A 24619-nucleotide genomic window follows, 5' to 3' on the forward strand; every position below is an offset into this window, starting at 1 on the left:
AATAAGGTGTCATAGTTCTTAGTTCCTCCTTGTATCATCCTTACTGGACATCAGATTACTATTACCTGATTTGTCATATGAAATGACGTAATATTTTCCGAACCACCGTCATCGAAATTATCACGACAACTTACGTCAAAATATTTGTCGAACAATATTACTTCTTCTCGTAATCAAACTATCAATCGAACATACTGTAAAAATTCGAAAATTATTTACATATCTCATGATAATATAACATTTTCTTCTTCAATAAAAATCATAGGCGTCTTATTTCTCATTAATAAAATACGTCCTTTGCCGCCATGTTTCCACTCATCAAAAGGGTAATGAAGGATAGTAAAGCGACAGATATTTCTACAACTAAAACATATAAAGTGAAATGTCCGATAACCTCTCAGACACACACATATATATATACAAAATATTCAATATTCTTTATCCACGTCCTACATTGTTAACTCAAGTCTAATTACAGCTACGACTACTGCTTAATATATCGTTAAAAGCTTCTAGCACACCAAGTGTTTCATCAATAGAGCTAACATTAACTCTGTTAATGTCATTTGTGGGTCTATGTTCAACTACTTGGAAACAAAATTTCACTCGTTTTTAGTAGGGGTAAGAATTACTTCTGGTTGAGTTGGTACACGACCACGTGATCTAAGGTTATAATCATGGGTAACAGTATCATCTTACGTCGTCATAGATGTTCTTGATACACAGACCCTGTTACTTGTCCTCGATACTAATGTGGTATTAGCGTCTTCTAACTCTTAATTTTCTGTCTAGGCTTTACTTATCTCTTCATTGTTATAAGATAAATCTAATTTATTCGAATAATAAGATTGGACTTTAATATTTTCTTTTTTGTCAGTTGTCTGGTTTTCATCAATCATATATTCCTAAAGATAGGGTTTCCTTTCTTCAGTTTCTTTAATCTATTAACATGTACCAACTGTTTTCTTTTTTTACACATTTTTGTATTCTCAAAATAGATTGAACTTGTTTGTTTAAGTGCTCTGAAAGTGTCTTTCCACAGTTTTACTTATTTCTTGGTGTTTCCTCTCTTAACGATAAGGGTATATAACAACAATTTATATATTAATTTTATTTCATTAGTTTCGCCTTTTTATTTGTTTGTTTCTCTCTATCTTGAGCATGTTGTATTAAATGTTTTTAATTATCTCAAAGGCTAACTGCAGTCTCTGTAAAAGCTCAGTCTTGTTATCATAACCTTCTGCATGATAAAATATTTTTATGGTCATTATCTCTTGCTTTGGCAGCAGTACATCTCTACCATGTAATAGAAAAAACGGACTTTCCAGAGTAGACTCATTTTCAGCACTTTTGTAATAAATGAACCAGCTCTTCCCAAGTTTTATTATCTTTCTCACAGTATTGAGAGATTATATCTAGCAAAGTTCTGTTGAATATTTCTAGTAATACCGTAGCAGCTGGATGGAAAGCAGTTGTTTCAGTTTTCTGGACACTTAACAATTGATCAATGTAATTTTCTAACGTAGAAACGAAGTTACCATCTCTATCCATCAGAAAGTACTGGGTTACACCGTGTCTCGCTATTATGTTATTTGCAAATGCTTCAGCAATCGTTTCCGTTTTTTGATCAGGCAGCAAGTTATTTATTAACTCATCTTTATTTTGTTCACTAATCTCATAATCTAAATCACAAATTATTGGGCTACACACTCACGTTAAATCAACAGATCAATTTTAATATTTAATTGGAATTAAGCAGGATTGGTGACAGTCGAAGCTTTTTTTGATAATACAGTTATTTTATAAGATACCAAGGTATCTTGCCATTATTTTATTTTAAGAAATTAAAGAAGTGGCGGTAAGACTGATTAAATTCACTGTTGGTGCTTTACCATCATCTACAGTCAGAAATCTTTATTAGATGGGATTTTATCATAATCTTGAATCAAAATTTCATTTGTCGACAGGCACATACACAAAAAAACAGTTTTTTTTAAACTGTTTGAGTCACACCAGATATCACTATATTCCAGACAATATTTGATAGGACATATTTATTTATCAAATGAAATCATGGTTTCAAAACAATTAAAAAATAAAACTTAAGTTTATAGATTTCTCCATTTTTGTCAATTCCAGTCCCAACATACAATATTTCTATTGACATATTCTCGTCGTTTCCTTTTCAATAATGAACTGAAACAGTGTTGTAGAACAGTGTCTTTGGCTTTACTTTACGTTAACACTTCCATATTTCCTGCATGGCTACAGATTACCTGCGATAAAGGAAAACAGTGTACCATATTATTGTACAATTTAATGAGATTCATCAAAACTGTTAAAGGTCAAACAGTATTTCTATATTCACTAGCTTTTGATCTAATGACACAGAAAGGATCAAAATTTAATAAGAAATCTATCGATTCATTCGATATAACATAACCTATATTACAGGTATTATAATTAATAAAGATAGTGTAACTATCCTTAAAAGAAGAATAGAACATTCCATACGAAGCACGTACCAATTACTCGGAAACAAGCTGATAAAGTAAAGTAAATATTCACATGGATTTTAGATCTGTTTACAGCTTTTTATTGAAACACCAATGAAACTTATTTAATGAGAACATGAGTTGTTAATCACACATACTATACCAACTGTGAAACAATTGTTATTAAATAAGTATCTGACAATAAAAATTAGCGTTCGGAAAGTTTATTTATATTCAGTTGTGTTTGTGTGTTTTTGTTATTGGAAAGCTACATCGGTCTGCTGAGGTCTCCGTATATTCAGTTATCTGTACTATGAAAATAGAACACTAAGTCATTAAGAAATAATTATTGGACGCACCGTATAACGTATAATTTAAGTAAAATGTTAAATTTTTACCTAAATAGCCTTAAATAAACTTATTTATAAAATTTCACATAACATAACGTAACTGTTCCTAACCTAAACTCGTTTGGAGTGTGACAAACAAATAAATAATAATAATGTATAACATTAAAAGAAACAAATTAAAGTTTTTAATAATTCAGATTGAAACGAAGGGAAACAAATAACTCTGTATTTTACTTTTGGAAAAAGTAATATAAACCCCATAAGGCTTATTCAACATGATACCGTACTTTGAAAGTACATCAGTGTCAGAAAGAAAACTGAAAACATTTCTATAAAGTTTGTCGCGTTGATTTGTGATTTAAATTCGCTTGTCAATAGATATGAAGAAGAAACGAATTATAAAGTATGACTTTGTATAATTTGAAATCAGGAAATAGTAATCTGGGTTATAACAGTTTCGTAACTCAGAGCTGTGGCCTTCACTGTGATTGTGTATTTACAATACGCTATAAAAGTTCGTAAATTTGAAGAACACTATTAACATAACGAGCTCACTTAGAGCCGATATCAAGGTCTTTTTGCTTATTGCACTGGAATGAAGATGAGGCTAGTGGTAAGTGTTTTACAGTTTATTGTGTAAGTTACTTATCGGTTAAACTCTAGCACAGCTCACCGGAGACAAATAGTTGTATTTGGTGCATGGTATTATTCCAGTATAAGAAGTGGCAAAATAATATGAGATAAATAGACCAAAATTAATTTCTGTTAATTAGAGACCTGATCTCATTACATTGTTAGTGAAATATAAATTGATAACACAATTCTTAGAAATATATTCTATTTCAGTATAACAGAATTCCCAGTAAAATAATACTGTGACAAACGCTCTCATCATATAAAACAACAAATAAGAAAATTATGTTGAATTTACGATCAAGCTCCTCGCGCGAAATCTGTCACAACACCAGTAAAATAATCTTTATGTTGACTACATTCATTAAATTAATAAGTCGTTTCTATTACAGTTATTAATACAAATTAGGCTAAACGATTTGGACTAAACATGAATAATGCCATTTATTTTATACATAGTCTGTTCTATGTTTGAACATTTCACAATAAAATATTAAAACTTTATGGGGAAAAGTTAAAAGGATAAGCTAATTTACATCGTACTAGTTTGTGTAACTGTATGTTTCTCTGAAATAACTATGGGTCTACAGAATTTCCTCACAGAAGGAGCAAGTAGTTTGTTTTTTTTAATGGTCATAGTTTCATAAAAAATTATTTATTTTTTTTTACAGAATTTCATTCTACTTTTGGTGATTACGGTCTACACTGTAGGAAGTTACGCTGAAAACGGAAGTGACAAAATAACCCGAAACATCCACAATGGTTGCGGTTGTTACGGAGATATAGGGGGAAATAGTAGAGCTCTTGGGAGACGTGGGAATAAAAGTGGTTTTGATCAGAAAAAAGATTTGAGAATATATAATGGTAGTGGAAGATACGAGAAGAATATGTTTAGAAGAGACCCAGACGTAGGCTTGGTTTTTGACAGTGACCCTAACTTAAGAGACAGGTTAAGAAGAGGAACACGAACAACAAGACAAGTACTCGAAAGGGGAAGAAGATTGAATAGTGAGCTAAGAATGAATGATAGTCTACACTTGGACGCATAAAATCGTATTGGTGGAGGGTAATTGGTAACAAGTCACTTAATTTCATTGTTCATGTTAGTATAAATAAGTAAGAATATCAACATTTAAATACAGAAATGTTTCAAAGTTTAACTTTTCAAATAATAAAGTTAATCAATTTATCCACTAGGCCATACCTCTCGACTCATATATCTGAAGATTGCTTATTGAAATCCCTATCGTATTAAACATACTTGTTCTCTCATGGGCAAAAGAGTAGTTTCAATATTCGTGACTTAGTTTATGTCTTTTTTATCAATGTGAACATTATCTTACATGATATAAGAATGTTTAGTCTGGTCTTTTAATAACTTTCACACCACATCGTCACTGCTTTGTTAACGTTTGTAAGAAGCTGCATTGTTAACTTTACTGTTTTTAAAATTGTTGAATATTTAAAGAGTTTTCAATTTCTCAGTGTTAATATAAGTAATAAGTTTTCTAAGTAATGTGTAATGTCTGAGAGCTTAAATTTTATACACATTAGAAAAACGTATTGGTATGAAATGAGAAATATTAGAGCACCAGTACACGTTGTTTATTTAATATAAAGCTACACAGTGGTGTATGTGAACTTTGTTTATCGCATAGAACCTACATCAGATATTAGCGATTTAAGTCACTAAAGTTATTGATAAGTCGTTGGGAGAAGAGAAAGGACTGTTATTGTTGTACATCATAAGTAATCTCCAGTTTTATTAAAGGGTAAGAATGGAACATTTTAACATGTACTTTACAATTAGCTGTAATAGGAAGTAGGAGGAGATTCATAAATAGCGTCTGTGATATATTATTTGTTACACAAGATCCCACTGGTATATATATATATATTTATATGTTATAATAAAATAACTTACAACAACATCGACAGCTTTGTCCTTTTAATTCAACTTATATTAAACTGGATATATGTTTTTCTTTTTACAGCTTCTTAGAATCTGGATTATCGCCGATAGAAATGATGTTGTGAAATCTTTCCTTTGTTCAATCAACAACCCGTAGGTTATATAATGAAAGACAAATATATTGAAATTACTGTAAACTGATTTTTGATATAAATAAATTTTGCATTGAAATTTAGTTTGATTTTTACGTAAGAGAAAATAAAGAACAATAAAGTAAATAAAGTAAGAAATAAAGTGTAATTTATAGTTAAGAGAAAACTTTTGTTAATCTGTTTGTCTGTGTGTTTCTTCTTTACCAGGAACACGTTTCGATACAGAATCAAATGCTTAGTTAGGCTAGTTTATTATTAGTATATTTTGACAAGATTATTTGAATAACGAAATTAATCAATGGGTTTATTAAAGAAAAACCTCACGTGTAGTTTTATAATATTTAGACTCGTTTATTGATTCTACAGCATTGTTAGTTTCAACTTATAAACTGAATAAAGTTTGATACATGTAAAGATAATGCTAAGTTTATGATGAATAGTGTTTACCAGAAATGTAATATTTTTGACATCTTTTATAGGAACTAACAGATATGTAAGAGAAAATGATATACACTTTTAAGTACCAGTGTGAAACACATCTTAAATATTTTTGTACCAACAGATGGCAGCATCATTTATAAATAAATGTTTTTATATTTTAGAATAACTTGTTCTTAATATTTATCAAAAAAATTCATAAACATTCTTCAAGAAATGTTACATCGATATTGACTTTACAGTGACAACCAAATTTCACCTTCGTCACTACAATTAATAAATCTCAGGATAAAACATTTGACCGTGTAGAAAAAATATTTCTTCATGTCGACTTGAAGACGAAAGGCGGAAGACTTTCGAAACGTCGTCCTCCGCACTTGCCAGCAGTTGCCGTCCATTCTACGAAGTTCATCATATTTTATAGTTTTCTTCCCATCCATATTTGTGTTAAATCAATCTAATACAAGTTCAAACACTGGGAAACATACACGGGTGATGAGAAAATATACACAAGAATTTTTTTTCGTGAAATACTAAGAAACGAAAGATCTTGTTTTTTCAATCTTCTCATAATGTAATTCATTTAAAAATATGTGGATTAAATACTTCTTTAGAATAAACTTTCTGAAACAAAATTTAATAAATTTTATAATGACCATGTTCATAAAACAGAGGAGTTATAGAAAAAATATGGGAAACAAAACACATTTAAGTTGTGTGATAACTATTCATACAACTAAACTAGTTATAGTTTCAATTTACAGTTGAACAATAATAAGTTGGTAAACAACAATGCGTGAATATAGGGAATTTATCTATTGGGTAAACATGTATTATGTCCCATCCCGGGGAAACAAAATCACTCCATTATATGTTTTATGTAATCGTTCAAGTTCCTAAAACAAAGTTTTTCGTGATTCTTCGTATGTACGAAAAAATAAAATTAGGCGCACCTGGATCCTGAGACAAGATTATAAGAAGGTTCATGTTTCTAAGACAAAACGATTGTAATAATTTGGGTTATTCAAAAAAAAATCTAAACAATTAAACTTATTAACTAGGTTGTATGGAAATCATACGAAGAGCGAGCGGTTCTTCATATTTACTGACGAAAGACACAAAAATTAAAACTTGCCACAACAGAAATGTTGTTGCACGAAGTCGATAGTTCTCACTACACGTTGTTCCCTGCTGGTACAGCGGTACGTCTACGAACTAACCACGCTAAAATTGGGGATTCGATTCCACGCCAGAAGAGTATACTTGGGATATGTCTTCCACTGGTATCGAAACGTTCAGCATTCTGGAACATTATATAAAATATAACTGGGGATTAGGGAGTGAGATGGGTGGTTCCTCTGAGAAAAGGCCTAATATGCTATACTTTGTATGTTTTCCTTTTGATAAGAAGTCGTTTTTGTATTATCATAAGAATATATGTCACAAAAATTTCAAACTCAACTTTTACAAGGAAGTGTAAGAATTCTGAATATGATTTATGTTTTGACGTCAAGTATCACAGATTTATTTATTTCGGACATTGCTGTAATTTTATTAGAATATGCAGATATTGTTACTAAACCAACAGGCAAGTCTAATAAATTGTGCCATTAATGTTTTGAAATGAACAATTTGACAGTATCGTATAACATTCCGTGTTAGGCCTAACTAAGCCTGTTAAATTTGACTGAGCCTTCACATTTCACGAAATTAAAAGTAAAGGTTTTACACATATTGTTTTGAAGGAAATCGAAACTCAAGACAAGTTGTTTAGTTAGATATCATTTATCACACTAAGTCTTCTACTCAGCCCTTCGACTCTTAAATGCAAACGAGATGATGAAAACTTCGTGTCTAAAGTTACATCAATAAAGAATGTTTTAAATGTATTTGAAATTGTTTTTCTCATGAATCCAAACAGAAATTGGATCCTATTAGCCTCGGAATGGCCTTTAGGCAATGTTTCAGACTCATTTATACAAGATTCTTTTGAATATGATATGCATCTTGAAGAGTATATGTTTTGGAACGAATGAAAAAGTACTTCTTTTGCAACTGACGTTACAACTGACGTCAAAACACGAGATAAACAACATCCAATCATCTCATTGTTAAGTGGTTTTTATCAGCAAGTGTTCCATTTTTTTATACTGGTTTCTAACAACACTTAAACATAAATATCAATTGAATTGCTACATAATGATATAAACAACAAAGCTTAAAATTACTTAAATTGTTGTCTGGTAATCGAAATCGCTAAAAGCACGTTTATCCAGATCGAACAAAATCCAAGAGAATTACAACTAGTTTATAATTCTATTTGAGTATTTTAATAATTTGTTTCTGAGAAACAAACTGAATGCACTAATAAAAAAGTGAAAACAAGTAACAAAAATATGCCATAATTTACACATTGTTTACCACAAAACCCTAATGTCTTAAGTGTTCAGATTACGTTTTAATATGAAACATTTGTACGTACTGATTTGTGAGGAATATTTCTATGGTGGGAAAATTACATAAAGTTTTATGAATGGAGAATTTAAGAAAGTTATTCAGAAGCAACAAGCGAGGGAGAAATGTAATTTATAATAGATTTCCAATTTCTGAGACGTTGTTTCAGATAAAAAGTTGCTAACCGGTAGTTCACTGATGTTTACCGAACCTTAACATTTTTCCACATAATATAACCAAAACTACCTGAAAAATGTTATTAATGTAATTATAAATTTATTAAAATGCAATTTTCCTTTGCACGAACTGACGATATAACACAATAATGATTATTTGGCTTGATGTCGGTTTTTGAAAGTACATCAGCCTCAAAAAAAATAATTAACAAATATTTTCTAAAATGTTATAGGTTTGATTTATCTTCGTTTGAGAGTCCATCTGGGTAAAAGCCAAATATAAGTTACGTTTTTTGTTATTAATTAAAAGCCAATAAATATGAATTTGCGTCATAGATGTTTTGTTCATCACAGGTATGGCCTTAAATATGATTGTGTCATATCACACCACTATAGAAATACGTACCTTGATATAATCAACTAACTAACAACCGATATCAACGTCTTTTACCTTATTGTTGTCTAATGAACATGAGGACAGTGGTAAGTGTTTTACAGTTTATTCTATCAGTTCATTATTGACCAAACTGCAAAATAACTCACCGAAGACAAATAGTTGTATATGTTGCATGGTATCATTTCCTTAAGAGAAGTGGCAGTCCTAAACGTAGAATAATGTGAGATAATTAAATTAAAATTAATTTCCTATGATAAGAGACCTGATCTCATTATAGAATAGTGTTAGTGAAATGTAAATTGATAACGTAATTCTTAAAAGGGTATTCAAATTTAGTATAACAGAATTCCCAGTGAAACATCACTGTGACAAATGTTCTCATCTTATATGGTAATAAATAATTTTGTTTAATTTTAATTTAAACTAATCTATTTAAAAATAACTCTCAATAAAAGTTAAAAGCTATAAGGGGAAAATGCTATGCGATAAATCAATCAATATATTTGTGTGTTTGAGTATACGTCTGTCTGTGTAAAAAAAACAACTTTGGACAAACAAACTTTCCACAATGAGAGAGTAGATTATTTAAATTTGTCATAATTCGTGAGAAAGTTAAATTTTGATATATATTTTTATTACAGGTTTTCGTTTTGCTTTTGGTTACTACTGTCTGCACTGTAGGAAGTTATGCTAAAAACGGAAATAACGATAGAAACCGGAACATCCAAGATGGTTGCGGTTATCACGGAAACAAAATGGGAGATATGAGCAGTAATGACAGACATGGGTGTAACGGTGATCCAGGTTTTCATAAAGTAATGGAAATATAGGAAAGAATAATAAAGGGTTAGGAAGAGACACAACTGGAGGTTCAGACGTGTTCAGGCATTGGCGTGAGAGGTGGTGGAAATTACGACACCAGGTTGGGAAACGAAAGAGTATTGGATAGTGAACTAAGAAAGGTTGATGGTCAAAATGTGGGTGCAGGAAATCGTAATGGCAGAGGATAATTGGTAACAGGTAATTTAGGTGACTATAAATTATTGAGCATTTTAAACTTTAAATACAAAAATTTTGTGAAGTTTCACTTTTCTCGAAAGAATGTTAAAAAAATTAACTTTCTGGTCGTGTCGATTGATTCGTAGCGTAAAGGTCGTGGCTTCAAATATCCGTCACACGAAACATGCCCTATTTTTTAGGTGTAGTGTAGTTATAATGGTAACGGTCAGTACTACTATTCGTTGGTAATATACTAGCCCAGAAGTTGTTTTTCACTGATAAATTAGAAACGGAAAGCGCAGATAGCCATAATTTAACCCTATGTGAAATTAAAAAGAAGAAACAAACTAATTTAGGAATACAAAATTGAGAGGAGATAAAATGATTAAACAGTTTATAATTTTTTATAGAAACTTACTGATTGACCAACATTTATCCCCAAGTGGCACAGCGGGAAGTCTGTGGACTCACATCACTGGAAATAGTGTTTTGATAATCGTTGTGGACAGGCAGAGACAGCCCTCTGAGTAGCTTTGTGACCAATTTCATATATTTAATGCCTGACATTTAGAATTAAACCTTCCTAAAGGATTATGGTTGCAAATAAGGCTGGAATATAACTTAATATATGTATCTAGGGAAGTAAAGTGTAAGTTCACAGATTTACAACAATATAATTTGGGATTTGATTCTTAGCAGCGGACAGACTGCAGTGTTTTCACATTTTCGTACATCAGTCACATTAAGGCATTCTTATACAACATATCGTAAACGATGATACTTCATGTCACGTAATAACGTCTTTTTAAAATTCCTGACTCATAGAATATTTTATTGTTTGGTGTTTTTTTTTTTAATTTCGCACAAAGCTACTCGCGCGCTATCTGTGCAAGCCGTTCCTTATTTACCAGTGTAAGACTGGAGGGAAGGCAGCTAGTTATCACCACCCACCGCCAAATCTTGGGCTACTCTTTCACCAACGAATAGCGGGATTAACCGTCAATTATAACGCCACCATGGCTGAACACCACAACATCTAATTATCTGAAACATAAGTAATTTTTATTCTTGGTTTCTAGCAACACTTAAACATAAGCATCAAGTGAATTGCTACGTAACGAGAGAAACAACGAAGCTTAAAATTACTTAAAATCGTCGTCTGGTGATCGTAATCGTTAAAATCATGTTTATCAAAATCGAACAAACCCAAGAGAATTTGAACTAGTTTAAAATTCCGTTTCAGTATTTTAATAGTTTTATTTCTAGGAAACAAACTGAATGTACAAGAAAAAAATGACATAATTTATACATTGTTTACCACATAACCCTCCTGTTTTAAGTGTTCAGAATATGTTTTAACATAAAACATTTGTAATACTAATTCGTGAGTTACTTTAAAAAAAGTCAATATGAGGTCATGAGGGATGAAACTTTGGTGTCAAAGGTCAAGAATTCTGGTCACACTGAGGCAAAATAATGTAATATTTAAATGTGATATGAAAATTAAACATAGATTATTTTAAGTGTTTGGATATATATGTCTGTTTTATTCTTGTTACTTGTTCTAAAGATCATACTCAGGGATATTTTTGTCACTGGGAGATTATTCTGGGGTCAAATAAATTATTCTTATTAATTTTATTATTGTAGAAGTTAAATATTGATTACCTTTTGCTAGCTTAAACAGAAGATTGTTTTTGTCTGTTTTTGAATTTCGCACAACGCGACTCGAGGGCTACCTGTGCTAGCCGTCCCTAATTTAGCAGTGTAAGACCACCACCACCGGTAGTCATCACCATCCACCGCCAACTCTTGGGCTATTCTTTTACCAACGAATAGTGGAATTCACCGTCACATTATAACGCCCCCACGGCTGAAAGGGTAAGGATGTATGGCGCGACGGGGATGTGAACCCGCGACTCTCAAATTACGAGTCGCACGTCTTAACACGCGTGGCCCGTATTTTATTTATTAATGTTAATATTATCTCACATGAATTAAGAATGTATAGTCTTGTCTTTCAACAACTATCACACCATATCGTCACTGATGTGTTAATTTTTGCAACAAACTGCTTTGTTCACTTTACTGTTTTTAAAATCGTTGAATATTTAAAGATTTCGCCGTTTTCTCATTGTTAATACAAGTAATTGGTTTTCTAGGTAATGCATAATGTGTGTGAGCTTAAAATTTATACACATTAATGAATGTGTTAAGTTTCAAATGAAAAAACATAATGACCTTAGGTCACGTTATTTTCTTAATACAAAGCTACACAGAGGGCTATCTTAACTTTGTTTATCGCGTAGAACCTACACCATATATTAGTGATTAAAGTCACTAAAGTCATCGATAACTATGTAGAGATTTATAAAGGAGACATTTTTGTACTTTTAATGAAAATTAATTTTTTTAAAGTAGAAAGGTTTTATATATATATATATGTACAGGGTTTGTTGAAACCAATTACAAAATTAATTGTTTGATTTTGGAATTTCGCACAAAGCGACTCGAGGGCAATCTGTGCTAGCCGTCCCTAATTTAGGAGTGCAAGACAAGAGTGAAGGCAGCTAGTCATCACCACCCACCGCCAACTCTTGGTCTACTCCTTTATAAACGAATATTGGGATTGATCGTCACATTATAACGCCCTCACGGCTGAAAGTGTACCCATGTTTGGCGCGACGGGGATACGAACCCGCGATCCTCAGATTACGAAGCGCACGCTTTAACGCGTTAGGCCATGCCAAGCCCCTACAAAATTAATAAAATACATAAAGGAAATAGTTTATAGTTTTCTTAAAAGATGAAATACCACAATCCCTTAATAATAATTAAAATTAATTAAATAATAACTTACTTACACCATCATGACACTTTATGTGATTTAATTCAATTTATATGAAACTTGATAAGTTTGTTATAATTTTACACTTTCTTAGGATCCGGATTCTCGTCGGTAAAAATAATCTCCTGAAGTCTCACCTTCATTCAAGTAAGAACCAGAAAATTATGTAGTACGAGAACAAATTCTAATTGAAATTACTATAAACCGAATTGGGAATTTAAAAAAAAAAAACAATTTGAATTGTAACAAGTTTGATTTTTTAGAATAGAAAATGAAATGTAAATTATATTTGAAAGAAATCTTTCATGAATTTGTTTGTCCATGTGTTTCTCCTGTACCAGTAACACGGTTCGATACAAAATCATATGATTACATAGGGTAGTTTCTTTAGAATACATTTCCAGTCCTGACTCAGGAAAACTTGAGCGTTGATGTTATATTATAAAAATATTGAGATAAAAAAAAAAGTGAATTGAATCACTAGTCCCATGAGCTGTAGCATAGTATAAACTATACAAATATGTTTCTGTAAATAATATAAACTATACAAGGGTGTTTCTGTAAATTATTTAAACTATACAAGAATGTTTCTTTAATTGGTGAAAACTATACAAGGTTGTTTCTGTAAATAGTATAAACTATAGAAGGGTGTTTCTGTAATTAATATATACTATACAAATATGATTTTGTAAATAGTATAAACTATACAAGTATGTATGCTCAGGATGAATTAAAGCAAGGGGGAATCTTCAATAGATGCGGCACTTGAAATTATTTTAGGAAGGGTTAAAGTTAATTAATATATGAGACATTTCCTCTCATTTTTATTTACTATAGTTTTGTGTGCTATTAATACCATGTGTGGAACATGCTGACTGCCGATACCATTTGATTACCCATCACGACCTCTGCTTACCTACCCTCAATTTGAAATTCTTCCAGTCATGACAAAAGTAAATTGACCTATAAGACTTGGGCGTGATCAAATAGAACATTTGAGGTGTTTGACTTCTTGAATTGGATACTATAATTGGAACTCAAATGAGTCAAGAGATGACGGAGTTGCGAGAAAACGTTTCGTATTTGAAAAGTGGGAGCAGTTTTATGAGCCGCTAAACCACAGCTGGAAAATATATGTTTATTGCATTGATTGAGTACAAACAGTTTATATGTTTCATTGACGTATAGCTAAATGTGTTCTGATAAATATTGTGAACAATACAATGCACAACCTAACATAAGAGATTCTCTACACACCCCTAGAAAATTATAACAACTAACAATAAGTTCGTTAATATCTGTATATTACTAAATTGAAAGTTTACGGTCATGTTTTCAGGATTCTAGTATTAAACTCTGTGATTTGATTCTCCGCTTTGGACAAGTTTGAGATAGTCCAGGATGTAGCTTTGTATCAAAACAACAAAAACATCAATGAAACTGAATTTTGTAATTATATTTCACGTTCCATACTCTAGGATCTCATATATAATACAGTGAAGTTTCAAAAAGATAAATTTGTTAGCTGAATTTGTCTTCGTATCCATGACGTAAGCTTTTGTAACAAGTTACATCAAACAAGTATGGTTTATTATTGTTACATCTCTTGATGTTGGTAAGAAGGTATTTTGATATCAACAATGAATGAATATATCTATTTATGATCTGATCATTTTCAAATTCTCAAAAATTATCTGACCATCATTTTTATTTAAGAAAGTCTTAATTTCTCTCTTAAGAAGTTCAGTTTTTACAAACTTGCTTCGTTTTCTTATACTGATTGATATATTTTGAAAAAAAACAAACTTCAATAACGAAATTAATTCAATTCGTTTATTAAAGAAAAACCACGTGTAGTTTTATGATATTTAGATTCATTTGATGATGCCACGGTGTAATGGATTTCAGCTTCTAAACTGAACAAATTTTGGATAGATGTAAAGACAGTGTCTAGTTTATGATGAACAGTTTTTACAAGAAACGTAATATGTTTGATCATTTATAAAAAATTATGGTATTATATGCTGAGAACATTTGTCACAGTGCTGTTTTACTGGGAATTATGTTACACTAAATTTGTATATTTTTCTGAACACTTTGTTATCAATTTTAATTTCACTAAATATCTCCCATAATGATACTTGGTATCTTATTATCAGAAATTAATTTTAGTCTAATTATCTGGCATTACTCTACATGGAGGACTGCCACTTCTATTACTGAAATGATACCATGCAACAAATATTTGTTTTAAGTGAGTTGTATTGCTGTTTAACCGATAATTAACTTGTAGAATAAACTGTAGAACCCTTACCACTGTCCATATGTTCATTGGACTGCGATTTGGTAAAATACGTTGATATCAGCTGTTAGTTAGTTGGTTATGTTAAAAGTATTTTTCTACTATTCGTATTTACATAATGTGGTGATATGACACAATCACACTTAAGGCCATAGCTGAGAGTTACGAAACTGCTGTGATGAAACTTTCTACTCATTGGTTTTTAATCAAACAAACGTCGTACTCTATAATTAACTTTTTCTTCAGATGTATTGGCAAACGAATATAAATCAACGTCATAAATTTTATAGCAATGTTTTTAATTTCTTTCTGATACTGATGTATTTTCAAAGTCCGACATCATGCCAAATAATCATAATGGTGTTTATATCGTCAGTTCATACTAAAATAAATTACAGAGTTTTTGCTTCTCTTCATCAATATCTGAATTATTTGTTTTCTATTATATCATTTTATTATTATTTATTGATCTGTCATACTGAAACGTTCCTTTTGAGTTTAAATTAGGTACAGTTACGTTATGTTATGCGATAGTTTCCTCCTTAGTTTAGGTTAAGCTACTTTAAGTGAAAAGTTTACAAATGAATATAAATAAATTTTCCGAACGCTTTATTGACAGGAACTTATTTTATAATATATTTTATTTAGTTGGTATAGCATGTATAATTAACAACTAATGTTCTAATTAAATACGATTTTTATGCACGTTAAAGTTTCAATTAAGAACAGTTTTAAGATTATAAAAACAGATCTGAAATCATTACAAATGTTTAATATACTTTACTCTCTTGTTTTCAATTCATTTATACGTGCTTCGTAAAGTATGCTCTGTTGTTCTTTCAAGGTTAGTTTCACTAATTTTACTGATTATAATGTCTTTAATATATTTAATTTATAATATATATAATGTATGTTGTATTAAATGGCTTACGTAAATAGTATTCCACAAACTATGTTTATTGTATATAAACCGGTCTAAAAAGAAACACGTAGTCAGCAATAGATATCACATATGTATTGTGTAGTGTTAATACTATTATTATAAATTATTCTGCTTATTCAAAATTTCTAAAGAACTAAATAAAAAATATCAACGTAAACAATGTAACAAGTCTAACACAAATGTTTCATGTGAAGTATAAATGTGTTATAATGATAATTAAATTTTAATTTTATTCACTTTTTATAAGTATTATTAGCCTTATATCTTGGTTTGAAATAACAAAGATCTTGTGTGATATTTTCAATATTACGGCTTGTAATAAGTATAAATCTTATTCTCAATTAGTCATATTAATTACTTTATTAATTATCAAATTCTGATCCCCATTGGTAAAAAAATATCATATGTTGGAAATGTAATTTCCAAAAACGGAGAAATCTGTAAACTTAAGTTATGTGTTTTAGAATTTACGTAAACCATAATATAATTTCGAAAAGGAAAGTTGTCCTCCAAGAATATGTCGCCATCTATTGAAAGTCACGCACTATAAAAAAAGATAAAGAAATTTTTTTCGCTATGTACCTGTCGAGCAATGAGATTTTAATTTAAGATCATGATAAAATCCCATCTGATAATGATATCTGACTGTGGATGGCAGTAAAGGATTAATAGAGACTTTACATTCATCTTACGGCCAACGATTTGATTTGTTAAAATGAAAATAGGTGGGTAGATGTCTTAGTGTATAATAGAAAAAACTTTTTTTATGAAATCGTGCTCTTACTGCAGCCAACCCTACTTTATGATCCATAAACTAACTTTGAGGTTTTGATGTGTGGCCCAATAATATCACTGCACATGGAGTTTTGAATAATGTTCCAAAGAGTTTTTGCAATATTACATAAGCCTGACATGTATGACATTTAAATGAGATATAAGTTATCCTTGTTTTCAAAACAGATTTTCCATCATCAGTGATAACGAGAAAATTCACTTGTAGACAAAAATATATTTTTTAAAACGGCTGGTTTGGGTAGAAACAAATTTTTATGTAGAGAAGCGAACAACATTTTGACTTTCTTCGGTCATCGTCAGATTCACAAAGAAAGAAAGAGGTAATTGACCGATAGCTGACCACATGTTTAAGGGGGGTTGTTTTACTGAGTGCAGAAATGTAGAAAGCGTGCTTAGATGTTTGAATACATATTTTTTGACAAACACCACACAAATATTATTTATAAAATATAATGTGACAACTCCACGACTTCTATGTTGGAGAAACAAGTAGAAAAATGAAAACCAGATTAAAAAAACACAAAAAGTCACCTTATCACGTTTTCGAACACTGAAAATCAAATAAACACAACATAACCGTAGAAAAAACCTAAATACTAAATAATAAACAAACATAAACAAACGCAAAATCAAAGAATTCTTACTTATGCAACATCTCAAACCCAAAATAAACCAATACAAAGGAACACCTTTATACCTATATTCTTTGTGAACCTGACGATGACCGAAGAAGGTCGAAACGTTGTTTGCTCCCCTACATAAAAATTTTTCTCAACCCACCCCACCCTTTTTTAAGTAAAGATTTTCCATGATTGAGATACGCAGACTTCGAAATTAATTTTTATTTTTTCTATGACGTGGAAATTGTTTAAAAACAGGATGAAAACATACTCTTACTTAGGTCCAATTATTATTTCGTTTATCACGATGAACACTTTTTATTATTATGTTTTTCAAGAGCAATGTAAAGAAACTGAAGAAACGAGAAGAAAATTGATGAGAAACGAATATTAATAATCATTCATCTTGATATCTTTATGTGAAATACTCGCATTTTATTCCTAAAACTACGTGTTGTGGTCTATCTTTTATTTATCAACCTAGTGTTAGGCTTAAATTGTGTGGTCATTGTTTCTTTATCCAATCTTTAACACGTACGTTGCTGCCCCATTCACAGATAAAGCATGAGAGCTGGTTAGGTTGGGCTACGTTTCATGCTTTGTTCTTTAACTATTTCAAAATATATGAAATTTTGCATATTCCGATTGTCAACCTTACAGCATAAAAAAACAACTTTTAAATATCTATAAAGTAGCCAATGATGTTCTTTGTAATTGACCTTATTAAGAAGAAGTTCGAGATTTTTGTATGAACAAAATGAGCAGTAGGAACAGATACATATATGTTACTATTGTGTAGAACACCTTTCAGACTTCTTTTGGAGGAATCAGTGAACAATCACCATTCACTCTGCTCATTTATTGCAGCTCCTAGTGGTATTAATTGTGCAATATTAGTGCAATAAACCAGAGAACCACCATGCGAAAAAAGTATAAAATCTTTTTCATTATACCTGTACCAGTAATGTGATGTTCCTAGAGGAAGTAAGCTCTTAACCTGAAACCTATAACCGGTAGTCACTGGAGAATCTTTTAAAAGGTTCAAATCTATCACCAAATCAATAATTTCATCTTGTGTGAAAAGATATGGTTTACCAAATACTTCAGGTTGAAAATACACTTTATTATCATTTCTAATGACATCAAATTCAGAATCAGATATTACTGTATCAACAGTGTCTGTTGAAGTAAATGCAGCTACATCAGGTCTTATAAGAAAATGAAGTTTAAATAAGAAATTTCCTTTTTATTCCGAGTATTGCAACCTTGCATGTTTTTGAGAAATCTTGTAATGTTTTGTCATTGTTTCCTTACAACAAATTTACTACAAATGTATTATAATATATTTGGGTCATTTACACGACCTGTCGCTGCCATAACGACGAACAAATAATACTGAAAAGAAAAAGTATAAAAGTGCACGCACAATCAGATACTATCTAGAAAGGGCCCAACATGGCCAGGTGGGTTAAGGTGCTCGACTCGTAATCTAAGGGTTGCGGGTTCGAATCCCTGTCGCACCAAACATGCTCGCCATTTTAGGCGTGGGGGCGTTATAATGTGACGGTCAATCCCACTATTCATTGTAAAAGAGTAGCCCAAGAGTTGACGTTGGGTGGTGATGAGTAACTGCCTTCTCTCTACCACATTCTACTATTTCATGGAAAAACATACCCTGTCATCATTCGAAAGTTTCTTTTAATGTAATAGGAATTTCTGTGTATTTTAATGTTATGGTCAAATATGCTTCACGATAAAACCAAAGAAATTGACAATTTGAAAAAGAAACGTTCTAGAAGAAATATTACTACATGGACAAATGTTTGATCCAGAGATTTTCCTTGTATCTGTTCTCAAATTCTTGTTATCGATATTTGATCAACAAGCCAGCTGTTTACAATTCAGGATGTTTTAAGTTTGTCAGTAATCAATCCTTCGTAACTTTATTCCATCATGTGGTGATGTCAACCTGTCACAGTTTCTTTCTGGTTCCACTCATTAATACAGTGTCCATAGTTTCCATAACCCCTTGAGTGACCTTCATAAGGTCAATTGATCACAGTCTAAACGCAAAACGTGCAGCGGAAACTTTCTCAACATATTTTATAGAATCATTGTTCTTCTTTTATCATCATTGTTTCATTCACGTGTGTACTGAAACTTCTGTGTACCTGTAAGCTTTCAGAGGAGATATATTGTCTTTGTTAGAAAAAAAAACAAACTGAAGATATACAAGCTTTCCATGACGAGAATGTTGATTATTTAAATGGTTATAATTTCATAAGAAAGTTGAAATTTCATATATATTTTTATCACAGGTTTTCGTTTTTCTTTTGGTTACTACGGTCTGCACTAGAGGAAGTAAAGCTAAAAATGGAAATAACGATAGAAAACCGGAACATCTACGATGATTGCGGTGATCACGGAAACAAAGGGGGAGACATGGGAGTAACAGTGATCAAGGTTTTGATAAAAGTAATGGAAATAAAGGAGAAAATAAGAAAGTGTTAGAAAGAGACACAACTAGAGGCTTAGACACTACCTATGACTTGAGAGGTGGTGGAAGCTACAACAACAGTTTGGGTTACTGAGTATTGGATAGTGAGCTAACAAAGAATGACCGTCACAATTTGTTTACAGAAAATCGTAATAGCAGAGGATAATTGGTAACAGCTAATTCAGGTTACTTTAAACTATTGAGTATGTTAAACTTTTAATATATAAATATTGCGAAATTTCACTTTTCTCGTAAGAATGAAACAAAATTTAATTACCTGGTCATGCCGCTTGATTTTTAGCTTGAGGGTTGTGGGTTTAAATATTCGTCATACGAAACACTCTGACCATTTCAGTTGTTCAGACGTTTTTATGATAACGGTCAATCCTACGATTTATTGTTAATATAGTAGCCCAATAGTTGATTTACACTGATAAATTAGAGACTGCTAGCACAGATAGCCCTCGTTTAACTCTCTGTGAAATTAAAAAGGAAGAAGCAAACCAATTCAGGAATACAAAATTGAAAGTAGGTAAAATGATTAAACAGTTTATAATTCTGATAGTAACTTACTGATTGACCAACATTTATCCCCAAGTGGCACAGCGGGAAGTCTGTGTATTCACATCAACAGAAATCGGGTTTGATAATCGTTGTGGGCACGTACAGGTTGCCCACGGAGTAGCTTCGTAATCTTAATTGTGAAATAAAAAAACTGTTGATTGAAATTAAGTTCGATTTTTTAGAATAGAAAATGAAGAGTAATTTATACTTTAAAACATCTTTAGATAATTTGTTGGTGTGTGTTTCTCATGTACCATTAACACGGTTTGATACAGAATTATATGCTTACTGGTGGGTAGATTCTTTAGAATATATTTCCAGTCTGGGTCAGGGAAACTTTGGCGTTAATGTTATACCACAAAGACATTGAGAAAAGAAAACAACAGTCAAACGAATCACCAATTCCATCGGCTGTAGAATAGTATAAACTGTACAAGTATGTTTCGGTGTTGGTAAATGCGTGTATTAACAGCAACAATGTACGAATTGATTTATTTATCATCTGCTTATTTTCAACTTCTCCAAAATTATCTGATGTTTTATAATTTTCAAAAGTTCAGAGTTTAAAAACTTCCTTCCTTTCCTTATACTGATTAAGATATTTTGTCAAAAATATGTGGGATAACGAAATAAATTCAATTGATTTATTAAAGAGAACCCCACGTGTAGTTTTATGATATTTAGGTTCATTTTTTGATACCACGGTGTGCTAGATTTCAATTTCTCAACTGAACAAAAATGTATACTTTAAACATGGTGATAAGTTAATAATGAACAGTTTTCACGAGTAAAATAATATTTTAAATAATTTATAAGAACTACCAGGAATGTTGGAAAAATGATATATTCGATTAGTTTAAATATCAGTTACGTAAAATTATTCATCCTTAGTCTAAATTGTTCAGCTTAACTTGCATTGATAAATGTAATTACAAATCACTGATTAATTTATTGAATATAGTCAATATAAACATCATTTGACTGGTATTGTAACAACTATCATTGAAGGAGCTTGGCAGAAAATACAATATAATTCTTCCTGTTTGTTGTTTTATACGACGAGAACATTTGTCACAGTGTTATTTTACTGGGAATTCTGCTATATTGAATTTAAATAAAAATTTATATTTCACTAAAAATGTCTCATAATGATATTTGGTATCTTCTCATCAGAAGTCAATTTTAGTTTAATTATCTGGCATTATTCTACGTGGAGAACAGCAACTTCCCATGAGGGAATGATACCATGCAACAAATACAACTATTTATCTTCGGTGAGTTATGTTGCAGTTTAACAGATAATTAAGTTATAGCATAAACTGTAAAACACTTCCCACTATCCTCATGTTCATTAGATTGCGATAAGGTAAAAGTCGTTGATATCAGCTGTAAGTTAGTTGGCTGTGTTTAAAGTATTCTTGAAGTTTACGTATTTAGATAAAGCAGTGACATGACGCAATGATTCTTAAGGCCATAGCTGTGAGTAATGTAAATGGGATGTAACTTTCTATCATTAGTTTTACTAAAAGAAATGTTGTACTCTATATTTAGCTTTTTCTTTAGGTGCATTTGCAAGTCCGATATCAGACAAATAATGTTTATGGTGTTTATATCGTCAGTTCTTCCAAAAGTAAATTACAGAGTTATTTGTTTTTCTTCAATACAATCTGAATTATTTTATGTGAAAAATTTAATTTGTTTTTATTTTATCAATTTATTATTATTTATTTATCTATCACACTCAAACTTTCCTTTTGTGTTTAGGTTAGATACAGTTACGTTATGTTATGTGAGTTTAGTTTAGACTACTTTTCATTGACAGAAACTTATTTTATAACAACTTTTTTTCCCGTTGGTGTATCATGTGAGATTAACAACTGGAGTTCTCATAAAATACTAAATTTTATGCACGTTATAATTTCAATTAACAGCTGTTTATGGTTATGTAAACATACCTGGAATCATTGCAAATGTTTAATACACCTTACAATCTTGTTTCCAAGTCATTCAAACCTGTTTCATAAAGTTTGTTCTGTTGTTCTTTAAAGGTTAGTTTCACTAACTTATTGATTATAATGTCTGTAATATATGTAATTTATAATATCTATAATGTATGTTGTATCAAATGGTTTACGATAATAGTATTCCGCAATCTATGTTTATCGTATATGAACCGGTCTGAAAAGATACCGTTGTCAACAATTGATATTTCTTGTTTACAGTGTGCTGTAAAAACTATTATTATAAACTCTTCTACCTATTGAAAATATCGAAGAAACATAATGAAATATGAATATAAAGGTTAACAAAGTAACATGTCTGACACTAATGTCTCATGTAATGTATGAATGTGTGTTACAATGCTTATCAATTTTTCATTTTTTTTCAATTTGTATAAGAATTATTAGTTTGAAATCTTGGTTTGGAAATTACAAAGATCTAATGAGATATTTTCAATATTACGGTTGATAATAAGTGGTAATCTTTTTTTTAATTAGCTACATTAATCGCTAGATTAATTATCAAATTCTGATTCACATTAGATGATAAGATCAAAATTAAGAATAAAATTGTTTGACTTTCAACAGTTTCAATGAATCTTATTAAGCCAGACAATAAAATGTCATACTGTTTTCTTGTATTGAAGTCGTACCGTAGCTACGCAGGAAGCCTGGAATTGCTAAGGTAAAGTAAAGCCAAAATGATCATTCTTTGACACTGTTTTTCGCTACGTGTCTGTCCACAAATAAGACTGTATTTTAAGATCATGATAAAATCACATCTATTAATGGTTTCTGACTGTGAATAGCAGTAAAGTATTAATAGTGAATTTTAATTCATCTTGCAGCCACTGATTTGATTTGTTAAAATGAAAATAGGTTGGTAGATGTCACAGTATCTAATTATAAACTGTGTTATGAAATAAAGCTTCCACGATAGCCAACCATACTTCGTAATCCAGATATTTACACTGAGGATTTTGTAATTACTCATAACAATTAATGTCACGTGAGTGTGTGGCCCAATAATGTCACTGTTTTTTGGAGTTTTGAATACTGTTCGAAAGTGTTTTTGCAATATTACATGGGCCTAATAATTTAAATGAGATACAAGTTATTTTGGTTTTAAAATCAAATTTTCTATGATTCATACAGGCAGACTTCAAAATAAATATTTATTTTTTTTCTATAACGTAGAAATTGTTTAAAAAACAGGAAGAAAATCAATTCTTCTTTAGATCAAATTATTTTTTTTTATCACGATGAACACTTTTATTATTATGTTTTTCAAGATAAATGTAAATAAACTATAGGAAAGTGAAGAACATTGATGAGAAAGGAATATAAATCCTTATTCATTTTCATATGTTTATGTGAAATACTCGTCTTTTATTCTTAAAACTATGTGTTGTGTTCTTTCTTTTATTTATCTACCTGTTGTCAAACTGGCATTGTGTGACGATTGTTTTTTTTTCCAATGTTGGATACGTACGTTCGTGTCCCATTCTCACAAAAATATTCAGTTCAGGTTAATTTGTGCTACGTTATGTTAGTTGAAACTTTAATGCTTTGTTGTTTGATTCTTTAAAAAATTAGAAACTTCGTATAACTTGATTGTCAACCTCACAACATACAAAAACTTTTAGGATTTTACAATATAGCTAATGAGGCTGTTTGTAGTTGACTTTATTAAGAAGTTCAAGATTTTTGTACGAACCAAATGAGCGATAGGAAGATGTTACTATTGTGTAGAATACCTTTCAAACTTGTTTTGGAGGAATCAATGAACAATCACCACTCACTCTGCTCATATACTGCAGCTTCTAGTGATGGTATTAATTGTGCAATATTAATACAATAAACCAGTGAAACTTCATGCAAAGAAAGTATAAACTGTTTCTCATTATTTCTGTACCAGTAATGTGACGTCTCAAGAGAAAGTAACCTCTTAGTCTGAAACCTATAACCCATAATCCCTGGATAATCTTTTAATAGGCTCTAATCTATCATCAAATTAATAAGTTCATATTATGAAAAGCTGTTG

General features: G+C 30.8%; 2 protein-coding genes across 4 annotated transcripts in view; one reads left to right on the top strand and one right to left on the bottom strand.

The window, feature by feature from the left end:
- Nucleotides 1–24619, bottom strand: part of LOC143254190 (uncharacterized) — a gene marked incomplete in the record, with an annotated part of 711062 nt that overhangs the window by 212894 nt on the left and 473549 nt on the right.
- Nucleotides 3357–6585, top strand: LOC143254198 (uncharacterized). Of its 3 annotated transcripts, none has more exons than XR_013030085.1 (3): nt 3357–3458; nt 4150–4580; nt 5473–5708. XR_013030085.1 is itself a non-coding variant. In XM_076508996.1 (3 exons), the coding sequence occupies exons 1-2, from the start codon at nt 3441–3443 to the stop codon at nt 4525–4527; spliced, it is 396 nt and encodes a 131-aa protein (XP_076365111.1). In that variant the 5' UTR covers nt 3357–3440; the 3' UTR covers nt 4528–4551; nt 5473–6585. The 3 variants fall into 3 exon arrangements, 2 of the variants coding, with proteins under 2 accessions (XP_076365111.1, XP_076365112.1); XM_076508996.1 differs by having other exon boundaries at nt 4150–4551; nt 5473–6585; XM_076508997.1 differs by having other exon boundaries at nt 4150–4544.

Source organism: Tachypleus tridentatus, chromosome 6 (genome assembly GCF_004210375.1).
Source record: "Tachypleus tridentatus isolate NWPU-2018 chromosome 6, ASM421037v1, whole genome shotgun sequence".
Lineage (NCBI taxonomy): Eukaryota > Metazoa > Arthropoda > Merostomata > Xiphosura > Limulidae > Tachypleus > Tachypleus tridentatus.